The sequence below is a fragment of the Miscanthus floridulus genome, chromosome 10 (assembly GCF_019320115.1).
Source record: "Miscanthus floridulus cultivar M001 chromosome 10, ASM1932011v1, whole genome shotgun sequence".
Classification (NCBI taxonomy): domain Eukaryota; kingdom Viridiplantae; phylum Streptophyta; class Magnoliopsida; order Poales; family Poaceae; genus Miscanthus; species Miscanthus floridulus.
The window spans coordinates 113,004,673-113,024,948 of NC_089589.1; the positions used below are offsets into that span (position 1 = coordinate 113,004,673).

General features: G+C 43.3%; 2 protein-coding genes and 1 long non-coding RNA gene across 4 annotated transcripts; all 3 read right to left on the reverse strand.

The window, feature by feature from the left end:
* Positions 1-5,662: 5,662 nt before the first annotated feature.
* On the reverse strand, positions 5,663-7,928 carry LOC136485365 (MEIOTIC F-BOX protein MOF-like). Its single transcript, XM_066482270.1, has 4 exons — positions 7,797-7,928; positions 6,457-7,490; positions 6,233-6,382; positions 5,663-6,156 (listed from the first exon to the last, which is right to left on the reverse strand). The coding sequence occupies exons 2-4, from the start codon at positions 7,480-7,482 to the stop codon at positions 5,953-5,955; spliced, it is 1,380 nt and encodes a 459-aa protein (XP_066338367.1). The 5' UTR covers positions 7,483-7,490; positions 7,797-7,928; the 3' UTR covers positions 5,663-5,952.
* A 2,734-nt stretch (positions 7,929-10,662) lies between these two features.
* On the reverse strand, positions 10,663-13,078 carry LOC136486974 (MEIOTIC F-BOX protein MOF-like). 2 transcript variants are annotated; one of them, XM_066484077.1, is made up of 4 exons: positions 12,942-13,078; positions 11,532-12,660; positions 11,145-11,294; positions 10,663-11,066 (listed from the first exon to the last, which is right to left on the reverse strand). In XM_066484077.1, exons 2-4 carry the CDS (start codon positions 12,645-12,647, stop codon positions 10,863-10,865), a joined length of 1,470 nt encoding a protein of 489 aa, XP_066340174.1. In that variant the 5' UTR covers positions 12,648-12,660; positions 12,942-13,078; the 3' UTR covers positions 10,663-10,862. The 2 variants fall into 2 exon arrangements, with proteins under 2 accessions (XP_066340174.1, XP_066340173.1); XM_066484076.1 differs by having other exon boundaries at positions 11,382-12,660.
* Positions 13,079-14,452: 1,374 nt separating this feature from the next.
* On the reverse strand, positions 14,453-19,294 carry LOC136486979 (uncharacterized). Its single transcript, XR_010767102.1, has 4 exons — positions 19,169-19,294; positions 17,474-17,547; positions 16,351-16,461; positions 14,453-14,823 (listed from the first exon to the last, which is right to left on the reverse strand). It is a non-coding gene; the product is annotated as an uncharacterized lncRNA (long non-coding RNA).
* Positions 19,295-20,276: the final 982 nt, after the last annotated feature.

Consider the following 20,276-nt stretch of genomic DNA (forward strand, 5'->3'; position numbering starts at 1 on the left):
CCCATAATTCCAATCTATGCATATGTGTGAGCTTCAAACCAAACACTCTAGCACATATGTAGGGGGAGCTAATACTACCAATTCGGGTCTGTGGTACTTGTCCAAAATCATTTACACATGGTAAAATTGCTTGGACAAGCAACATGAATCCAAAAGTGCTTTATTTCCTTATCTTTATAGAGTTGTCATCAATTACCAAAAAGGGAGAGATTGAAAGGTCCTTGTTTGGTTTTGGTAATTGAGTGACAACCTTAGGTGGACTAATATGTGTTTGAGTGAGATACACAGATGATTAGTCCACAAGTACATGTCTGTGAGCAACATATGCCATGACAGTGAAGATGGCTCGAAGATGTTGCAAAGCTCACACATGTGATGATGAAGGAGCTCATTGCACATGAGACATGACATTGAGTCATGTGATCAAGGTGGAGAAGATCAAGACATGACTTGGCTTGATGGACCGGTTGCAAGTGTGAAGGGCAAGTTGAGTGATGACTTGGCGCCGATGGACCAAAGCAACTGGTGAAGAGCAAGTGAGGTCAAGATCGATGAATCAATACGGTCACGTGCATGATATGGAGTGGATCATATCATTGTCGATCATGTTGGTGCATGTGTTACATCAACATCGAAGGAGTTGGAATGGAATGCGCAAGGCTAAGGTATAACCTAAGGGCATTTCATTTCATCCGGTACATAGGTGTGTAGAGAAGTTTATGACCAGGTTTAGGATAGATGGTCCATACTATCAAGAGGGGCAAACTTGTTTGCATATCGGTCATCTAGTGCCACTTGAGCGATCTAACTTTGCATGCATGTTAGGATCGAGTGGCGTGGCAAGTTGAGTGGCTAACTCCTTAAAAATGTTTGTGAAAAGCTAACACACATACACATGGTGGTGTACACTTGGTGGTGTTGCACATTTGCAAAGAAGAAGAAGTTGGAGTTGATGAGGATCAACTCGATGAAGAAACGAATGTGTCACTGTGAGTGACCGAACGCTGGCCTCGGCAGGACTGGCGTGTTCGGTCAGTGGTAGCAGTTGGGCATGGTCTCGGTCAAGTGACCGGACGCTACACAGCAGAAGTGACCGGACGCACAGGGCCTACGTCTGGTCACAGGTGACATACGGTGACGTAGGCGGCGCTGGAGTTGGCACACGGGCGCAGAGCTGGTCGGACACTGGTTTGCGTCCGGTCGTGTAGGAGCGGACGTGTCCGGTCACATAAAAGCCTCTCTAGACTGTTACTAGAAGTGATCGGACACGGCTTGGGGCAGCGTCCGATCAAGCCGAGCAGCACGTCTGATCAGTGACTGTTGGCATGCGCAGGAGATAGCCATTGGCGGCAACGGTTAGTTTAAATGGCTAGTGACATGTGGAAACATGGCAGTGACCGGACGCATGGATCGGCGCGTCCGGTCAAGTGGACCTACGCGTCCAGTCGATGCGTAGAAAGCCCAGTGAAGGGGTAACGGCTAGTTTAGTCCTTGGGGCTATAAATAGAAGTGTTGGCCGACCTTTGGTCGCTAGCCGAGCACCCTTGAGCCTTGGTGGCTTATGTAGGTATGCTTGGGAGCCCTCTAACTCACTTGTGCTTGATAGTGATCATCCAATCGAGTGAGCGATTCTAGTGCGATTGCATTAGTGAGGTTGCATCGAGTGGCACTAGGTGTTCGAGTTGCAAGCCGATGGTGCTTGTTACTCTTGAAGGTTGCCACCTCCTAGATGGCTTGGTGGCTTGTGACTCTGTTGAAGCACGCGAGAAGATTGTGCGGTGCTCCGGAGGAGGATTGTGAGGGGGATTGTGCTCACCCCAGCGGGGATCGCGAAGAGCAACTCTAGCTGAGCATGTCATTGAGCTACCCTCACTTTCGGGGTAGGTTCTTGCGGTGCCCGACGTGCGGGCTTGACGGGTGATGCCAATTAGCCGCCGAACCACCAAGTGAGCGGTCGACACAACGGGGACGTAGCTTGGTGGCAACCAAGTGAACCTCGGGAGAAAATCACCGTGTCAACATTATCTTCATCATCTTCTCAGTGGTTTGAATTCCATGCAACACAAGCTTGTATTTACACTTCATACATTGTGCTTGTGTAGTTGCTCTTGTGACTAGTTTAGCTTTAGTAGCTTGCTAGTTGCCTTGCTTGTGTAGCATAGAAGTAGCTCCCTTGTATGGCTAATTTGGTTTTAGTAACCTTGTTAGTCACATTGCTTAGTTTGTGTAGCTAAGTATTTTGCGCTCTATAATTTGGCTTCTGTAGCCTTGTTATTGAGCATTGCTAGTGAGCTTAGGTGGCTTTGTGCTTTTGCATCACTAGTTGTGTAGGAGCTCCCCTGGTTGTATGAAGTACTAGTGCATAGGTTTGTATGACTTTGCTCTAGAATTGATTAGGTGAGCTCTAGCTAGCCCGACACCTTTGTTGCCTCTTTAGGATCTTTATAAGGTGCTTGTGAACTTAGATAGAGGGATGTAGTCTTGGCTAGACCAATAGTTTTAATTCCGCATTTGTTTCGGTTAGCCGACGCTGATTAAGTTTTAGAAAGGACTATTCACCCCCCTATAGTCCGCCATCTCGACCCTACGTACTAATACTCTTGTAACCATTAGGCTGCACATTTTTCGCTGTTATTTCTTTCTTCTATTAACTTACTAGATCCAATAGTTTAGCAAGTAAACTATATCAAACTTCTGGAGATGCTCTAGCCATATATTTTCTTTTTCCCGAGATCTCCAAAGTAATCGCTACACTCGGGATTAATAAACTTCATCAAATTATGGATTCTAATAAAGTTAAAATTATATGCATGAATAGTGTGTAATACTTCGATTAAAAAATTCATGGTGTTTTATGTTTATCCTAAGTTAGCCTTATTTAAGCTTGATTAAATTTGGCATATTTAATGCAACTAATTTAGTGTTGTAAGCTGTTGCTACGTTTTCTATATACTTGAATGAACTTAGAAGACTTTTTAATTTAGAACAAACAAAACGCCTTACATGAGGCAATAATACCTATCATCGCAAAAAAGAGAGAGGCAATAATACCTATATGAATAAATCTAATCTTTCAAAGATTTTTTGATATGACATTGATTTGTTAGTGAAAAGCTACTGTAGGGTCAAGTTAAAAATACACCTATAAAAAACGGACGAAGGTTTCTTCAAATGACATTATCTTTTCATATAAAAGATGCGCACATTTTCTCTCTTGATATAAAAGATGCGTAGGTCTCCTACGAATTCGAGCAAAAATGTTATTTTTCACCATGACTCCAGTATAAGAATTTGATTGCAAACAAGAATACTAAGCTTTTTGTTTTTTACCTTTTGGGCATCACATCTATTTCAATGCTATAGCAACACAAAGAAAATGATTGACGCAACTCTCTCTCTCTCTCTCTATCTCTCTCTGTGTGCAAATCCTTGTGTGCCAATGAACTGACTTCATCTTCAGATCTCTCTCTCTCTCTCTCTCTCTCTCTCTCTTTTCGCAAATCCTTATGTGCCAATGAACTGACTTTATCTTTTATATTTGCAAAATTCTTTTTTTATTAAGCAAGTCAATATGGTAGAACATTGAGAGCACAAAACTGTTATGGTTGCAAAACAATCTTTAGCCCTATTTGGTAGGGCTTCTCCACCGGCTTTAGGAGTAGTTCGAAGCCTTTTTGTGCCAAACTAGGTAAAATAAAAACGACTTCACAAAGAGAGACCCTTAAAACGCACTGAGACAAAGGATAGATGAGGAGTGGAGCTAAAATTTGGCTTCACCTTACCTACGTGGAACCCAATGAGGATAAAACCCCGGATTGCCCCCGTCGAGGCTCATGGGCACCTGTGCGGGCGCCCGGCCACCAGGGTGCATGGCCACCAGAGCGCTCGGCCCTCGGGGCATGCAGGCCAGCCTGGGCGCGCGACTGTAGGTGCACACGGGCCGCGGGGGGGGGGGGGGGGGGGGGGGCACGTCACCCTAGGCGCGCGGGGACAGGGGCACCGGGCCGCCGAGGGGCGCGTCTGCCTGCCAGTATGCGGGTCGCCGGAGCAGACGGGTCGAGGGAGCGACGAACGTTGTTCCTGAGTTTCCTCGGATTCGTCTAGGCACAAAGGGGAAGAAGATATGGACAGGAGAAAGAAGAGGCATTTTGGTCTTTTATTCATTTTGTCTAATGTAAGGAGTTGTTTTGTCAAATGGGGATACTAAAACGGCTTCAGCTCCACCAAAAGAACTGTTCATAGGAGCCAAAGCCAAAAAAAAAAAAGACTTCGCTAGTGAAGTGGAGGCATGCCCCACGGAGCCTTTATGCTAATGTTGTGTACTGGCAACCATGAAGTTCAGATTTGTTCTCTGTGTTTGGTGTGGCCTTGTTGGGTGTGATGCGACATAGGACTGTGTATGACTTTTATATATGTGGGTATAAAAAGTAGCACTAAACAATGCTGCACTTTGGACCCAGTGATTGATCTGTTTGCTTTGCCTAATGCCATTGCCATCACACGAGCGAAAAAGAATGATGTAAAAGAGGGCCTAATTCGCCTGAGACTATCAGTGGGTCCTTTGGCCGGTGCTTGGTGCACTGCGTGGTTCCTAATCCATCGGTTTATTTGGTTGCCTTTTCAAATCCTTACATCACCCCGCATTTGCGTTCCTATTGACTGAAATTTTGTTTCACCGACTGAAATCCTTATCCTTGCACATGATAAGGTTAAACGAACTGAAATTGGAACAGAAAACACACAAATTGCGCTGGACTTGATCACACATCTTGTGCATTGCAGAAGCAAAAAGGGCTGAGCCAGCTAGAGGATTCAGTTCGTCTGTAGTCACCACAAAGTTTTCAGTTCATCAGTAGTCAGTAGAACCTCAAATAGGGATAGTAGAGAAGAAAGATATCAATATACGATTTGAAATCTCCAAGTTAAGGTGAGAGGGTATGCATGTCAAAGCGGAGGGGTTCAAGATATTTTGCACATACATGACGGGGACCAATACAGGAGATATCTGCATAGTGATGACAAAAACGCTGATGAATTTGAGTTGGTGTATAGTTTTCATGTAGCTCTCTGCCTAATCCCAAAGAGCCCCAGGGAGAAAATAACAGAAGAAAACATGCGATTTCCGGAGCATTTCTCAAGATTGTCATGTTTTATAATTGGCGACATTTCAGTAGGAAAGCAGTCAAGCACACACACAGAAGCGAACATCAAGGAAAAAAGAGTACATAGAGCTAAAAGCACCAGAAGCAAGTTAAAAAGGCTAAAAATCAATAGCATATACAGTCAAAAGAGCAAAGACCTGCATCACTTCGAAATTGGTCAAAAGTATAGGCTTGCCATTTAGTGCATCTGAAGGCAACCCATAATATGCATGTAAATTCCACATCTGAACCATAAGGCAAGAATCCACATAGAAGGACATGCATGTTAAAGCAGAGGAGCTTCAAGATATTTTGGACATACAAGTAGGGGACCCATACACAAGATAACTGAACAGCGATGGCAAAAACGCTGATGAATTCAAGATGGTGCATAGTTTTCGAAAGTATGTACCTTTGCCTGGTCCCCAGAAGATCCAGGAAGGAGAAAAATAGAAGAAAACAAGCTATTTCCAGACCCATTTTTCAAGCTTGTGATATTTTATAATAGGAGACAGTTTCCCAATATGTAAGAACTTAATCTAGCTTTGTCCATGTAAGTGGACGGTGGGCAGTCGACACTGACACACAGCAGTACAGCACATAGGGCTTAAAGCAGATATTTTACAGAGGCAATCATATCCTTAAGCAAGGAAAGAGTAAAAATCAATAGCATATATAGTCAACACTTAAAATTAGTCAAACATATAGGCTTGCGATTTAGTGCATCTGAAGGAAGCCTATAATGTGCACATAAATTCCACATGAACCATTTGGTGAGATGCCACATAGAAGGCATGGGATAACAAAAACACTAATTAACTTCGGTGAGTTTAATGTTGTTCTTCGACAGATTCACTGAAATGTGCAGCAGAAGCCGCATAAGGTGGGGTCCATAGCCATCATTATATATGATTTCAACCTTGAGGTTCTCACACAGCAAATCCAGTCCACGGAGCTCAGAAGATGAGATCTCGTTGCGTATGGGCATATGTCTCTTTTTAGGACATTTTGGGAACTGTAGCCAGCATAAAAGATGTAAGACAATGCACTATGTTCGTTAGTTAATTATTAAAAACCAAACAACAGTATACCTTGCAGCACCGCAAAGTGACTTTCTCAAGAATAGGAGAACTCCGAAGAAAGAATACCAATGTCCTGAAGTTATCACTGAGATCACAGTTGTCCAGCAATAATTTCCTCAGGTTCTTGAATTCTTGGAATCTGGGTTCCTTACCAAGCACCTGTAGTACATTAGACAGTACCATAACATTATTGGAGTGAATAAAGTACACTGCAAGAGACAGCGAAGGCATACCCTTGTCCCGACACCCGATAATTCTAAATTTGTCGAGTTAGATATGCTACAAAGAAGCTTGAATTGATCGCCATCAAGTTTACTTCTGGCATGATTATATTTGTGTTGCAGCAGATGAATAAAAGCCTTTCCAACGGATGGCACTTCGTTTAATGAAACACCACCACAAAATCTATAAACATCCACAGCCAGATGCAGATATGCAAGAGCAGGGGCCAAGATAACAAGCGCACAGGCAGCAGTATTTGAGCCACCATCAATAACCAATGTCTTCAGTGTGGGCGATATAATCTCAGAAAGACTGCGCCATCGACATTTTTTAAGAACCAGGGTCTTCAGCGATTGGGAGGTGATTGACATAATTTGACAACTGCAATCGTCCAGCTCCAAATCCTCCAAAGAGTGGCACACTGAACTAACACGCTTCACAAAATGGTCATCAAGAAGTACATGGCAGAGATGCAACCTTTTGAGGCGCCAAGAACCTGAGCTCAGTCCCAGCTTACTGGCACGATCTGGGGTGTCATATTTCATGGCGCGACGGAGCCATCCTGCTGCCAGTCTATTGCCAAACACCGGAGCTCTGCTTCTAACAATATTCAGCCGGAATGAATCCAATTGTGCAATGTTACAGCGGCGCATCAGGGTCACGGCAAAATCCTCAAAATCCTCCCAGTCCTTGTTGAAAGGATGTGGTAGCCATCTGTCACTGTCAGAATCAGAGGTATCACTCTCGGAGCTAGAACTGTCGTCGCTACTGGAGAGACAGATGCGGTTGACATCAGAAGGGGGCGCCTTGTTGAACTCATCAAAGTCGATGTCAAGGCACGGCACCGAGCGCCAGAGGTGCCTCCACCGTGTGGACAGCACGCATGCCTGAACCGCCTGCCGGGCTTTCAAGAAGGACATGATGGTATGGAGGAGGCAGTCCGGCAGAGAGCTCAACCGGTCCGGGCCGCCGGCCGAGCATCCGTCGATGACACCACTCACGCGGGCCCGCTTCCTGAAGGCATTATCAAGCTCCATGGCGTGCCCTGCTCGGAGCAGTTCTCACGTTAGAGGACCAAACAACCCAGCAAGACAAATAAATAAAAAGATAAACTTTAAAAAATACATCTACACATAACACCACAAAATCCTGTTCCCATTACTAGATGAGTCGCGCTACCAGATCAAAGACGGCGCAAGATTTCGAAAAATGACGAAGCATTTTGCTGTGTTAGAACCATGTTCTTCATCGGAACATTGAAATCAAGAAAGGTTCACGAAGGGCCGAAAGCAAACCAGTCAATGGTACGGGGAGCGGAGTGAGAGATGTGCAGCCGGAGAATGGGGCTTACCGAGCGCCGCAGCCAGAACCTTCCGTGGGGGGAGGAGCTGCTCCAGCCGAAGGAGACGCAGCAGCGAGAGGGGCGGCGCCGGCGCCGGCGCCGCGAGAGGGCTGGGGAATTTGGGGGAAGAGGAGCTGTGTTTCTGGGCCGGCCCTGTTGTGGGCTGCAGCGACCGAGTTTTAGCTTTATTACTCTGCTAAAAAAAGCTTTATTATTCCATATTTTTATTTTTTGAGCAAATTCCATATATTTTGTTTATGCAGGATTCGTATGCTTTTTTTAACGCAATTATTACCATTCTCTAAAGAAATCCCTCCACTCGAAATTATGGTTAAAATCAAACCTCATAAGATTTTGACTAATAATTAGCCGAACTATATGCATATTGTATAATTTCTCATTATCAAAATAAGGTCTTTAAGGTTTGTCTTAAATTAAACTTCTTCAAGTTTGATCAAATTTGATGTTTGTCTAAGTTGGTGTTTGTAAGGTGCTTCTATATTTTTTATATATAAATTTGGTTAAACTTAAAGTTTTAACTTGGGACAAAAACTAAAACACCTTATATTTTATTGAACAGAGGAGGTATTGAATAAACCCATCTTCCAATGATCTTTTAACGACCATTGTTCACTATGTAAGACAAATTGAGAGTCAAGTATACCTTTAAAGAAACTTTATTTTAAATCAGTACAAGAGGTTAGGCCTTCCGCTGCTTCTAACTGACTGTGACAATTACAGTCTTTTTCTCGTCATTGTACCCCTTCTGTGACGATATGGCTGTGATGAGATTTTTTCTTTGAAGGGGATCAGAATCAGATGTACCTGCCTACCTGGTGATTGGCATTGATCCTTGTACCTGGATGAAAATGCTTGCTTATATATTTTATATCTCGTTACTGTTCAGGGTCTGGGACCTACCTGCGCAAGCCGTTTCTTTTCTTTACATGCTAATGAATCAACAGGTGCTACTACTAGACATTTCAGGAATGCATCAGCATCAGTTATCTGCTTCTCAAAATAGGATCAATTTGTCCTATTTTGTCCTTTATACTGCATTGTTTAGTGTGATTTTCAGTCCAAGGATTATGATACTTATTCTACAGGGCAAAATGCTCATAATATTTTTACAGCTTTAACTAATTTTGTAATGGCCAACAAAGTGCCCCACCCATACAGCACACACCAAGTATTAAAAAAATGATTTTTAATTTATGACCATCACATTCCATCAATTTCGTCATGAGCTATTGTCACAAAGATAGGGAAAGGCATATGGTGACGGTTGTTTATGGCTAAATCACAACTTAGTCCCAAATGCTTATCATCCAAAGAAAAATTGTCATAAACACATCGTTTCTATGACTAAAAAATGTTGTCATATGAAAACTGTCGTAGAAGGCCCAATCTCTTATAGTGAATCCTAATATGCCTACTTAAAATGGACAATGGTTCTTTGTATGGAATATTTTCTTCCCTAATATAAAAGACATGCAACTCTCACTACTACAAGTATCTCATCACCGCTGGGTCTCAACCCCTATCATCGTCGATTTTGCTCGGCGACGATAAAAATGGGCGGTAAAAATAGAGTTCATCGTCATCGATTACAGACCGATAGTGAAAAGCGAATAGATCTTTAAAAAATTGGCCATTTGTACGCTACCGTCGATGTCATCCCTGTGTTGTCGTCATTGTCCTCAACCATGCTGCTGAGGGGAGGCGAGCCCCGCCGCCGCGCTTGGGAGAGGAAGGGCGGGCTGAGGTGGTGGGTGAGGTAGAGAGAAAAAGAGGGTGGCGACGCCTAGGGTGAGAGTGATAATGCACCTAGGTCCGTTTTCCACCGCCGGTGGAAACCTATAGTAAAAACTGAACTAGGTTTCAGCCGCTAGTTTAAGATATGAACCTGTGGTGAAAAATGATTTTCACCGTCAGTCCTATTTCAAATTAGCGGTGATAGATCATCACCACCAACTTTAATAGAATTGGCGGTTACCATAAGGGGAAACCATTTCTATAGTAGTGTCTCTTGCTTAGTTGAGAGAGAAAAAAACAGTTTTCTCGATGACTCCATATAAGTATTCGATTATATACAAGAATATTGCATATGTTAGTTTTGTGCTGTTATGAAATAAGTAGCCATTTATATATTTTATATTTTTGGGCATCATATCTTCTTTTTTTAAAAAAATACTTGCATTGCATCACAAATAGGTTATAAGGATCATGTTACCACGGTCGAATTTTCCTAAAACATGCTTCATATTACAAGTTGGAGAATGAGCAACTGTTTGGCAACACAAAAGGAATGAATTCTAGATGCTGAATGAATTCTAGATGCTTGCCCATCTTGCCTTTCTAGCAAGAGCATCAGCTATCTTACTTAGCTCTCTGCAGGTCTTGATTACCGAGTAGCTACTTGCTCAATTTATATCCTGCACTTGAGCAATGATGGGACGCACTGACCAATATCCATGATGCTTTGACAAATGCCATCACACGAAAAAGCAGGCCTAATTCCCTTGAATCTCTATTGTCCGGAAGCTGGGAGATAATGTGTACTCACTGACTAGGTCTGGGAGATAAGGTGCACTCGGTGATTATGTGTTCAATTCATGTGTAGTCAGCACAGCCTCAAGCAATCTCTAGACGCAAAAAGTGGGATGAATTCGAGTTGCTGTATAGTTTTCAAAAGTATGTACCTGTCTGGCTAGTCCCAAGATTCCCAGGGAGAGAAAAAAACAGAAGAAAACATGTGATTTCTGAGCATTTTTTCCAAGCTTGCGGTGTTTCATAATTGGAGACAGTTTCAGTAAGTAAACACAGCAGCAAACATGTTGGTGCACAGTTGACACAGACACACAGTACACAGGGGTTAAAACAGATATTTTCCAAAGGCAGTCATATCCTTAAGCAAAGAAAAAGAGTAATAATCAATAGCATAATAGTCAATACAGCAAGGTCTTCATCATAGCTTGCGATTTAGGGCATCTGAAGGGAACCTATAATGTGCAACTAAATTCTACATGTGAACCATACGGTGAGAAACATAGAAGGCCTGGGATACCAATAACACTAATTAACTTTGGTGAGTTTAATGTTATTCTCCAACAGATTCACTGAAATGCGCATCAGAAGCTGGACAAGGTGTAGGCCATAGCCATATTTATATATGATTTCAACCTTGAGGTTCTCACACAGCAAATCCAGTCCACGGAGCTCAGAAGCTGTCTTGTTGAGTATGGGCGTTCCTTTCTTTTTGCTAGAATGTTTTGGGAACTGTGGGCAGCACAAAAGATGTAAGACTGATGAACCATGTTGGTTAAGTAAGAAGTTAAGAACCAAACTACAGTATACCTTGCAGCACCGCAAAGTGAGCTTCTCCAGAATAGGTGAACTCTGAAGAAAGAATACCAGTATGTGGAAGTCGTCACTGAGATTACATTTGTTCAGCATTAAGTTCCTCAGGTTCTTGAATTTTTGGAATCTGGGTTCCTTTCCGAGCACCTGAAGTACATTATAGATACTTAGATAGTACAATAACATTACTGGAGTGAATAAATTGGAAAATTGCCAGAGACAGCGAAGGCATACCCTCGACCCGACACCTGACAGCTCTAAACTTGTCACGTTCGATATGCTACAAAGAAGCTTAAACTGATCGCCATCAAGTTTACTTCTGACAAAACTATATAAGTGACCGTGACCCTTTATACGAATTGAAGCTTTGGCAAGGGATGGCACCTCATTTATTGAAACACCACCACAAAATTGGTCAGCCTTCACAGCCAGGTTCAGATATGAAACAGCAGGAGCCAAGATAACCAGCCCAGAGTCATCAGTATTCGAGCCGCCATCAATAACCAGTGTCTTCAGTGTGGGCGATGCAATCACAGAAAGATTGCGCCATCTACAATTCTTCAGAACCATAGTCTTCAGAGACTGGGAGGTGACTGACTCAATTTGACAACTGCAGTCGTCTAGCTCCAAATCCTCCAAAGAGCGGCACACTGAATTAACACGCTTCATGAAACCGTTATCCAGGAGTACATGGCAGAGATGGAGGCTTTTGAGATGCCAAGAACCAGAGCTCACTCCTCCATGCTGTCTGGGCCGGTCTGGGGTGCAGTATTTCATCGCGCGGCGGAGCCATCCTGCTGCCTGTCTATTGCCAAACTTAGGTGCTCTGCTCCCAACAATGTGCAGGCGGAATGAATCCAGCTGTGCAATGTTACATTGGCGCATCAGGTTCACGGTGAAATCCTCGAAATCCTCCCATTCCTTGTGCTTGACCTTGTTGTTCTCGTAGCTGTTGATGTTAGCGCCATAGATGTAAGTATCAGAGTCCGAGCTGTCGTCCTCTGAAGAAGTTGTGATGTCGGAGGAGTCAGAGCTGACAGTATCAGATTCGGAGCTGTTGCCGTCCGAATCAGGGACGTCGCCGTCGTTGGAATCAGAGCTATCAAGATCAGATTCGGAGCTTTCAGAGCTTTCGCCGTCAGAATCAGAGTTGTCGTCGCCACCGGAGCCAGAGTTGTCGTCACCACCGGAGCCAGAGTTATCGTCGCCACCAGAGCCAGAGTTATCGTCGCCACTGGAGCCCGAGTTGTTATCAGAAACAGGCACCGTCTTGAACTCAGCAAGGTCGATATCAAGGCACGGCACCGAGCGCCAGAGGTTCCTCCACCGCGTGGACAGCACGCATGTCTGGACCGCCTGCCGGGCCTTCATGAAGGACATGATGGTATGGAGGAGGCAGTCCGGCAGGGAGCTCAGCCGGTCCGGGCCGGCGGCCGAGCACCTGCCCCCGCCGCCTCCATCACCACTCGCGCGGGCGCGCTCCGCCTCCTCAACCTCCATGGCGTGTCTACTCCTACACGGAGCAGCTCTTCCGTTAGATGAGGAAATAACCCACACCAAAAATAATTAATAAACAAAAAACCCTATTTCCATCTTTCACAAAAACACCGCAGAATCCGGTTTGATCACTAGATGAGTCGAGCTGCTCGATCGAGGGGGCGGAAGATTTCAATAGATGGCGAAACATTGCTGAATAGAATAGGACAGAACCTCATCGGAAGGCTGAAATCGAGAAGGGTTCACGAGGCGTACGGGATACGGGGCGAAAGGAGGAGGTCGGGGAGCGGGGCTTACCGAGCGCCGCAGCCTGAGCGAGGGAGGAGCGGAACCAGCCGGAGGAGACGCGGGCGTGAGAAGGGCGGCGCCGGCGCGGGGAAGGAAGGAGTTGCCTAAACTCTCGTCTCCCTCTATGGCGGCGAGACGCAGGGGAAAGGGGACAGTACAGCGCCGAGCCGCCGAGCAGTTTTGGGCCGGATGGCAAAGGCCCAGTTGGCGCCACCGAGAGGATTCGTCGTTTTTTTTTTCCATCCAAATATTTATCCATTTCTCGAATAGGAACATGTTTTTTTAATATACAGAGCTATTGCTAGCTGCCTAGCTAGTTAGCTAAACTCCCCTAAAAAAAAGTTAGCTAAACATTTTTATTAACTTATCTAAACAAAGAGTTCAATAGCTGGGCTAGTTGTTACCCAACCATCTAGCTAAATATTAGACGCTCTTATATAAATACCAACTTTTGCTTCTCCGAAACCAATTTTAGAACTTGGTTGTTTGTATCATTATTTGGCTTTTGAGAGCATCTCCGAGAGCATCCGTAAATTTGGACGTCTAAACTGGCTCTCTAAAATAATTTAGCTACTCAAAATTGAGAAGTTCCACAGCAGCTTCTCCAAAACTGGCTCTTTATTTTTAAAACTGCCACCACGTCACTAGACCCCACATTAAAACGACTCGAATTTACTGTACCACTGTAGCGAATACCGTGCCTCGTTTGCTAAGTGCTGCTACTCGCACATGGTCTGTACTCTGAAACATCCATCTGCAAGCTCTCTCTCTATCTTATCATGTTCGATCATTCAGTCCTCGCCGCTCGTCCCTCCATTGTTCAGGCACTGAGTGGCTACACATCTTGAGGAGGTGCCAGCGGGGAGCACGGAGCAGCCGGGCATGGCAGGTGGTGCGAGCGCGGGTGGATGAGGTGCTGCATCGTTGTGTAGTGCGTCATCGAGGCGCGCGCGGTAAACACGGGGGCGACCCGGATACTCTGACGAGCGAAGAAAGCGGGATAGACTGCTCGGTACTGTTGGAGCGGGTTTTCTCTCAATTTTATCGAAGTCGGATGGGATAACGAGTCTGTCAGAGTTGCTCTGACCAAAAGCCAAAAGAGAAATTTATAAGAAACATGACCTTAAGCTCTGCACTCAGTCTCAGAGCCTCCATTGACATGTTGCGTACCTGTATTCCTCTCTTTTCAGCCAATGGCGCCGCAAGTTAGGGATGCAAGGCGGGTTACCAGTAGCGTACCATTGCTTGCCACACTGTGTGTGAGTCCAAAGGACTACCACCTCGGTTGTCCCACTGAGTCTCTCCAATCAATTTTGGACCCTAACCCCCTAACTTGGTGGTGCCAAGGTGGATGTTTGGTGCCCAGCAAACTTTGCCTACCATTGTTAACTCAAGAAGTCAAGAGTGGCCAACCTTACCGCACATGTTACGAGGTGAGCTCGACAACCATCCAAACACACGTGCACCTCCAAATCCTCATTCATCAAGTCAAGGCAAGTTTTGCCGGAGGATCAAAACACATGAGTACAGAAAATTTTGGCGGCACACAAAATACAGGGACGGTACAAAAGTAATTTATGGACCCACGGGCATACGGCACAAACCACGATACATGCAGCCCACACTACATTATGGGAAAAAAAATTAGGTGGAAACTATATCCACCGTGTCTCCCTGCATACATGCTATAAATAGTTGCCATGTGTCAAGTCTCGCAGACTCCGCATGCTCCGATCATGGCCTTCCACGCCGCTGCTTTTCCACCACCGCCATGCGCTGTTGGATAGGGGCACCAACATCCAACTTATAACTTCCTTCAAGGTGTATTATCATCCTTTGACATGCCAGAGAGCTTGTGGATATAGGTAAGTATAAGAAAAATTGATCCTTCCTGTAAACAGAAAACATCAGCGCAGGAAAACATCCATATCTCGAGTTCTGTTTATCCAATAAAGTTGCAACTTAAACCGTTGGAAAGCTTATAAAATTCCCTGCACCTTTCTTATCAGATTAACCGATTCTTCCAAGTGAGAGCTAGAGAGCACAACTGAACTTCATATGGCACCTTGAACATTCGGATCCTTCTTAAATTCACCACGCTTGTCAATAGGTGGCGCTTGATGTGGGTTGTTCAACACACTTTGAGCAATAGTCTGTAATAACTGAGTCTGTGTCATCAAAGCTTGCTCTATAGATGGGGGATTAGGTGGCGGTGGATTAGAATTGGCAGGATTCCTTCCCAGTGAGAGCTAGAATCTATAAAACCACCTTCACTTAGACTACCCCTTAAGAAAAGGTCAACTAGGGGACCTAAAAAAGGTAGCTTGCACCTTCTTCCAGATGAGCTAACTAGTATCAAGTCATTCTGACATCCCAATGATTCTCTCGTGTATGGGCAAGAACAAGAAATCTGAAATTCCCCTCGAGCAGAAAAACAGCAGTGCAGTAAAACAGCTATAACTCTTATTCTGTTAATCCAATAAAGTTTTAGCTTATACCGTTGGAAAGCTTATCAAATCCTCCACAACTTCCTTATAGAACACTTTTCCAAATTCTACAGTTATGTAGTTAAAAACAGTGCACAACAGAAACTACTCTAGCCTTTAAACAGCACATGTGTATCGTCTTGTGATTTTTATAACTTCATAACCAAAACAGATATGAGGGCGGTTCTTGTGGTCATAGAAAGATATCGAAGTCTACTATTGTACAAAATTTTCTCATGATTTTTGGTCATCCAAGAACAGAGATATAAGCCGATAAATGTAGGTTGCTCTGAAAAGGCAGGATAGGGAAATCAGAAGAAAACCATAACCCAACTATTTATTTCATTAATCCTTATACCTTAGGCCTATAAACTAAATAAAATTGTGGGAACACCCAACAAGATCATTGCAATCATTACAAAGATCCAAAATAAGCATAAACATAATGACAATTCAACAAAACACTAAAGGTGCACAACTCATTCGTTGACTCGACTTGCGATATTATCGTCCTTATGATACTAGGGTTAACAATCCTAAGACTCATCTTCAAATTACGTAAGAAGGTGGTAAGGAACAGTTCTAAAAGCATATCAAATCAAGGAGTGAAGATGAGAATAAAGACTTTAAATAAACACCAAGGTAGAGATGAATAGCAAGGGTAGAGATATAGTAGAGAAGAAAATATCAAGGTTCATAGAGCAATGATTTTTATAGCAACTTCTAATCCTTAAAACGACCAGTTTCTATTAGACTTGCGTCCTACAGTCAGCATTGCTCTGATACTATTTTGTAGCACTCGATTTTAAGAATAAAATCAGATACACACCATATGTGAGCCTAGGAAGTCAAATCTCACATATAGCTACAAATAAGGATAATATAAAAAAATAATGCTCAATATGTAACGTACTTAGTATAGAGAATATAACCTTAGATAGTAAACAACGGAAAGACAACTCTGATCTTCGGGTGAAGTCTCCAATTCCATAGGGACAACTGACTGATTGATCACAAATCTAATTCTTCCAAGCTCTAGCAATCTGGTACCCATCCGGAATTTTTCCAAAGATTTAAAAAGTAAAGCAGGCGTAAGTACATGTCGTACTCAATAAATATAACATGGGGTTCATCAGGCTCAAAAGAATGACACTGGTTTAACTGCAAATAGCTTTTAATGAGTCATCTTTTAGCAATTGAGTAGCAACAAGTTTATCACAAGCCCATGTAAACACATGATCAGGTAAACATGAATAATGAATAGCATAAACAATAATCATTAGTGAGCATCTTCGTCATCCGTATCATCAGTGTTCATCATCTATTCCGTAAGAGTTCCAAGGCTGCTCGTGAATGTGAGCACGGCTGATATACCAGTTTTACACTCTGCAGAGGTTGTACACTTTCACTGTGAGTCGTGATTTACCCTTTCGCCTGAGGCAGCCAACCTCTTGACCCACTACCAAGGAAGGTTGACAGGGTTCACTATGAAGCCTTTCAAAGGTTCATCTAACAAGTTAGGGCCATTAGATTCACTCGACAAACAGATATAGGAACACTCCTGTCAAATGGCAAAATGGCACGTAGCCTATACACATAAGAATAGAGGCTGTGCTATACCTGATTCGTCAAGCCATTCTTATGCTATAAAGGTAACCTCTAACAAGCTAGAAAAAGTCCTCATACTGAGCTAAAGCCAGAGCCATGTAGCCCTCACAGTTGTACTGTAAGTCTCGGATGATCACTTACAGATAAGTCCTTAGGGAGAGAAATCTAGAGCACCATAAAAACAACCCAATGCTCTAGCCCTCTTGTTCCATGCTGCTAAAAAACATCTTTTAGTGTTTATTGCATATATCATTAGTCAAGTTACAAGATCATGGCTTTAGTTGAGCACTAGCATCATACTACCCAATGCAATACCCCATAGGTATCAAGGTGCGGGGTAACAAAGTATTAGGAAATCCTTAGTGGTAGTCAAGATAGACACATGCAGCATGAATTAAATGATTAAAGGTGTATAGGATAACAAGGAAGATCCCATGCTATACTTGCCTTAAACTTAGATCCTTCTTCTAGTCCAAACCGTCAAAGGATTACTTCTAGATTCACCATGTATATCTCACCGACTGGACATGATTATAGCACCACACAAGCATCCATGCAATCATACACGAAGCAAACAATAGAACCAAATTAGAACAATACATCAAACATATGAAACAACAAGTAAAAATGTTTTAAAGATGTTCTACACGTTACTATGAACACATAGACACGAAAAGCACTCTAATCAGAGCTACGGTGAAAAAGATACATCTACCGATAGATTTACTTCGAAAAGAAACTATATGCTTTATTTATTTTAATTATAAAACATATATAAGATACTTCAGAGAAATATCTAAATTGTTTTAAGCCAAATTATATTTGCATTAAAAAACTAATATAAGATTAATCTGATTTTATTTACAAAAGACACATAAGTTGCTTTTAATTGAAAAAGTAGCTTCATATAGATTAATCAAATTACTATTTTATTCAAAGCTCTAAACATGCTAAACAATGTTACTAACACGTAGATTACATTGTTACGAACCTAACGCAACTTGAACGGATCAAATCGGAGTTAAAACGGAGAAGATATGGCCTAATGAAGATAGTGGCAATTTTGTAAATAGACGAAACTTGATTTTCAAATTTAAAATAAATAAAATCTGATTTTAAATTGGCAAAGCATTGCGGGTACTATTTAAAGAAAAGGCAGGGGTGAAAACAGAAGAAAGAGGGACCTGTTTTTAAATACTGTTGAACACAGTTGGACAGCGGGTTGATGTCAATGAAGGGGAGGGGCTCTTTAACAAAACTGCCGGTCGAAGGGGTATCACGTGATCTCGGCCACTGATCTGAGAACGCACGGACAAGATCAGACAAGGGGATGGGGAGGCATGGCCGACGACCGGAACAGGGCTACGGGCAGCGGAGGACATGGCCGGCGACGAGGACATCACTGGCGTTCTCAAATTTGGCCTTGGAGTCCACGATTTGGCTCGGATTTTGCACGGGAAGAGAGAGCGGATGAAGGCGAACTTACCAAGGTGGATTTCGGCGACGTGGAGCGGACGAAGACGGCGCGCTGCGCACGGCGAGGCGGCGGCTATGTTGATTCGGCGAAGTGGCTGCGAGCTAGGGTTCGGCAGCGCGGCGAGCTCGGGTGAAGGCGAGCAAACTTTTGAAAACTCTTTTATTTTCCAATTCTCTTTTTCTTATATTTTTTTCAAAGCCCTTTTCAAACTTATTTTCAAAAGCAATTTGAATTTATTTTGAATTTTGGATTCAACCACTCATTGCAATAAATCAAATGCACCGACATGTATGCACACCCATATTGCTACTCCTTATGATAAATTTTAATATAATGAAAAATATTATTTTTCCTATATTTCATGTGCACAAAAATTCATAAATAAAGCATTTTAATCTTATTTTCAAAAGTACAAATTTTAGGGTGTTACAAATTTCGGGATCTACAGGTTCAGTCTTGGTTTGGTGTCTTGGCTTGCTTGCAGATTTGGAAAAGCTTCGTTATAGATTTGGGGGACCGGAGGAATTCTGGTTGATTTCAAAGTGGAGATTGTTACGGAGTGGGGAGAGGCCAGACGAAAATTTTGGCTGAAATTTTGCTGTTTTAGTATTATATATATATATAGTTAGAGATTAGAGATCAACAAGGTGGATGAAGGGACTTACCGAGCGCCGCGCCATAGCCTCCAGCCTGCCGCGGGAGGAGACGCTCCAATCTAGCCGGAAGCGCCCGAGAGAGCTGGAGACGGGCAGCGGAAACCCTTGTCTCCGTCGGCGGCGTCGACCACGACGGCAAGTGCGGAAAAGAGGAGGAGTGGGGGTCGACGAACTGGGCACCAGTAAATATTTATTTTACGTATAATGTCTGCAAAGGGTGTAATACGTATTTTTTTTATTTTTGAGGGGAAGGGTGAAATACGTATACCTACGTAGAGGTACGTTATATGTCGAGCAGGAGAATCGTCTGGGACGGATGGGCCCACTGGAGGCCCATTTCCACAGCCACGGTTTCTCCGAGGCCCCTGAATTTAACCAGGGCCGAGGCGGTCTATGACAACGGCATGCATGCCGCGGTGCGAGCCATGGGCCATGGCCATCTCACAAGGGTTGCGCTCCACGCTTGTCATTCTGGCGCTACCATGGTCCACGTGAGCTGTTGTCGTATGCTGGAAAAAAATTCGGCGGGAAGTGTATCCACCGTGCCCCTATGCATATATGCTATGAATAGTTGCTATGCATTATTCCTTTATAGTGGAGATATATAGCAGTAATGATATAGTCATATGTGTGTGAAATTCATAGTGGCGCGTATGTAATATGCACATGATGGGGTTTTTTTTTTTGAAAATGGCTCGTGACATTGTGAACTGCGACGGAGCGAGTAATTTTTTTTTGGGAACGAGTAATTTCTTGTTAGACAGTTGGTCTGATTAAGACACTTAATAACCTCGATCAGGTTGTGCAAGTAGCCAAGAAATGACAATTAATTTTAAGTTCTTGTGGTTGACATTCTGGATACCACCTTCATGTGCAGTTAGCCCTTTAAATTTTTTTAAATTAACGTTTGGCATGGTCTTGAAAATTTTTAAATTAACGTTTGGCAAGGTCTTGGATCCAATCTCCTTATTTACAAATTAAATAATGTGTATGCCTGGCACATGCGAGGCAAGTGAAGTCTTCCTCGGCAAAGCTTAGTCCTTCGTTATAAATATATCAGCCATGTGGGCATGTGCGTGGCACATCTCCATATACAAGTCAAAATTACTCACCACTG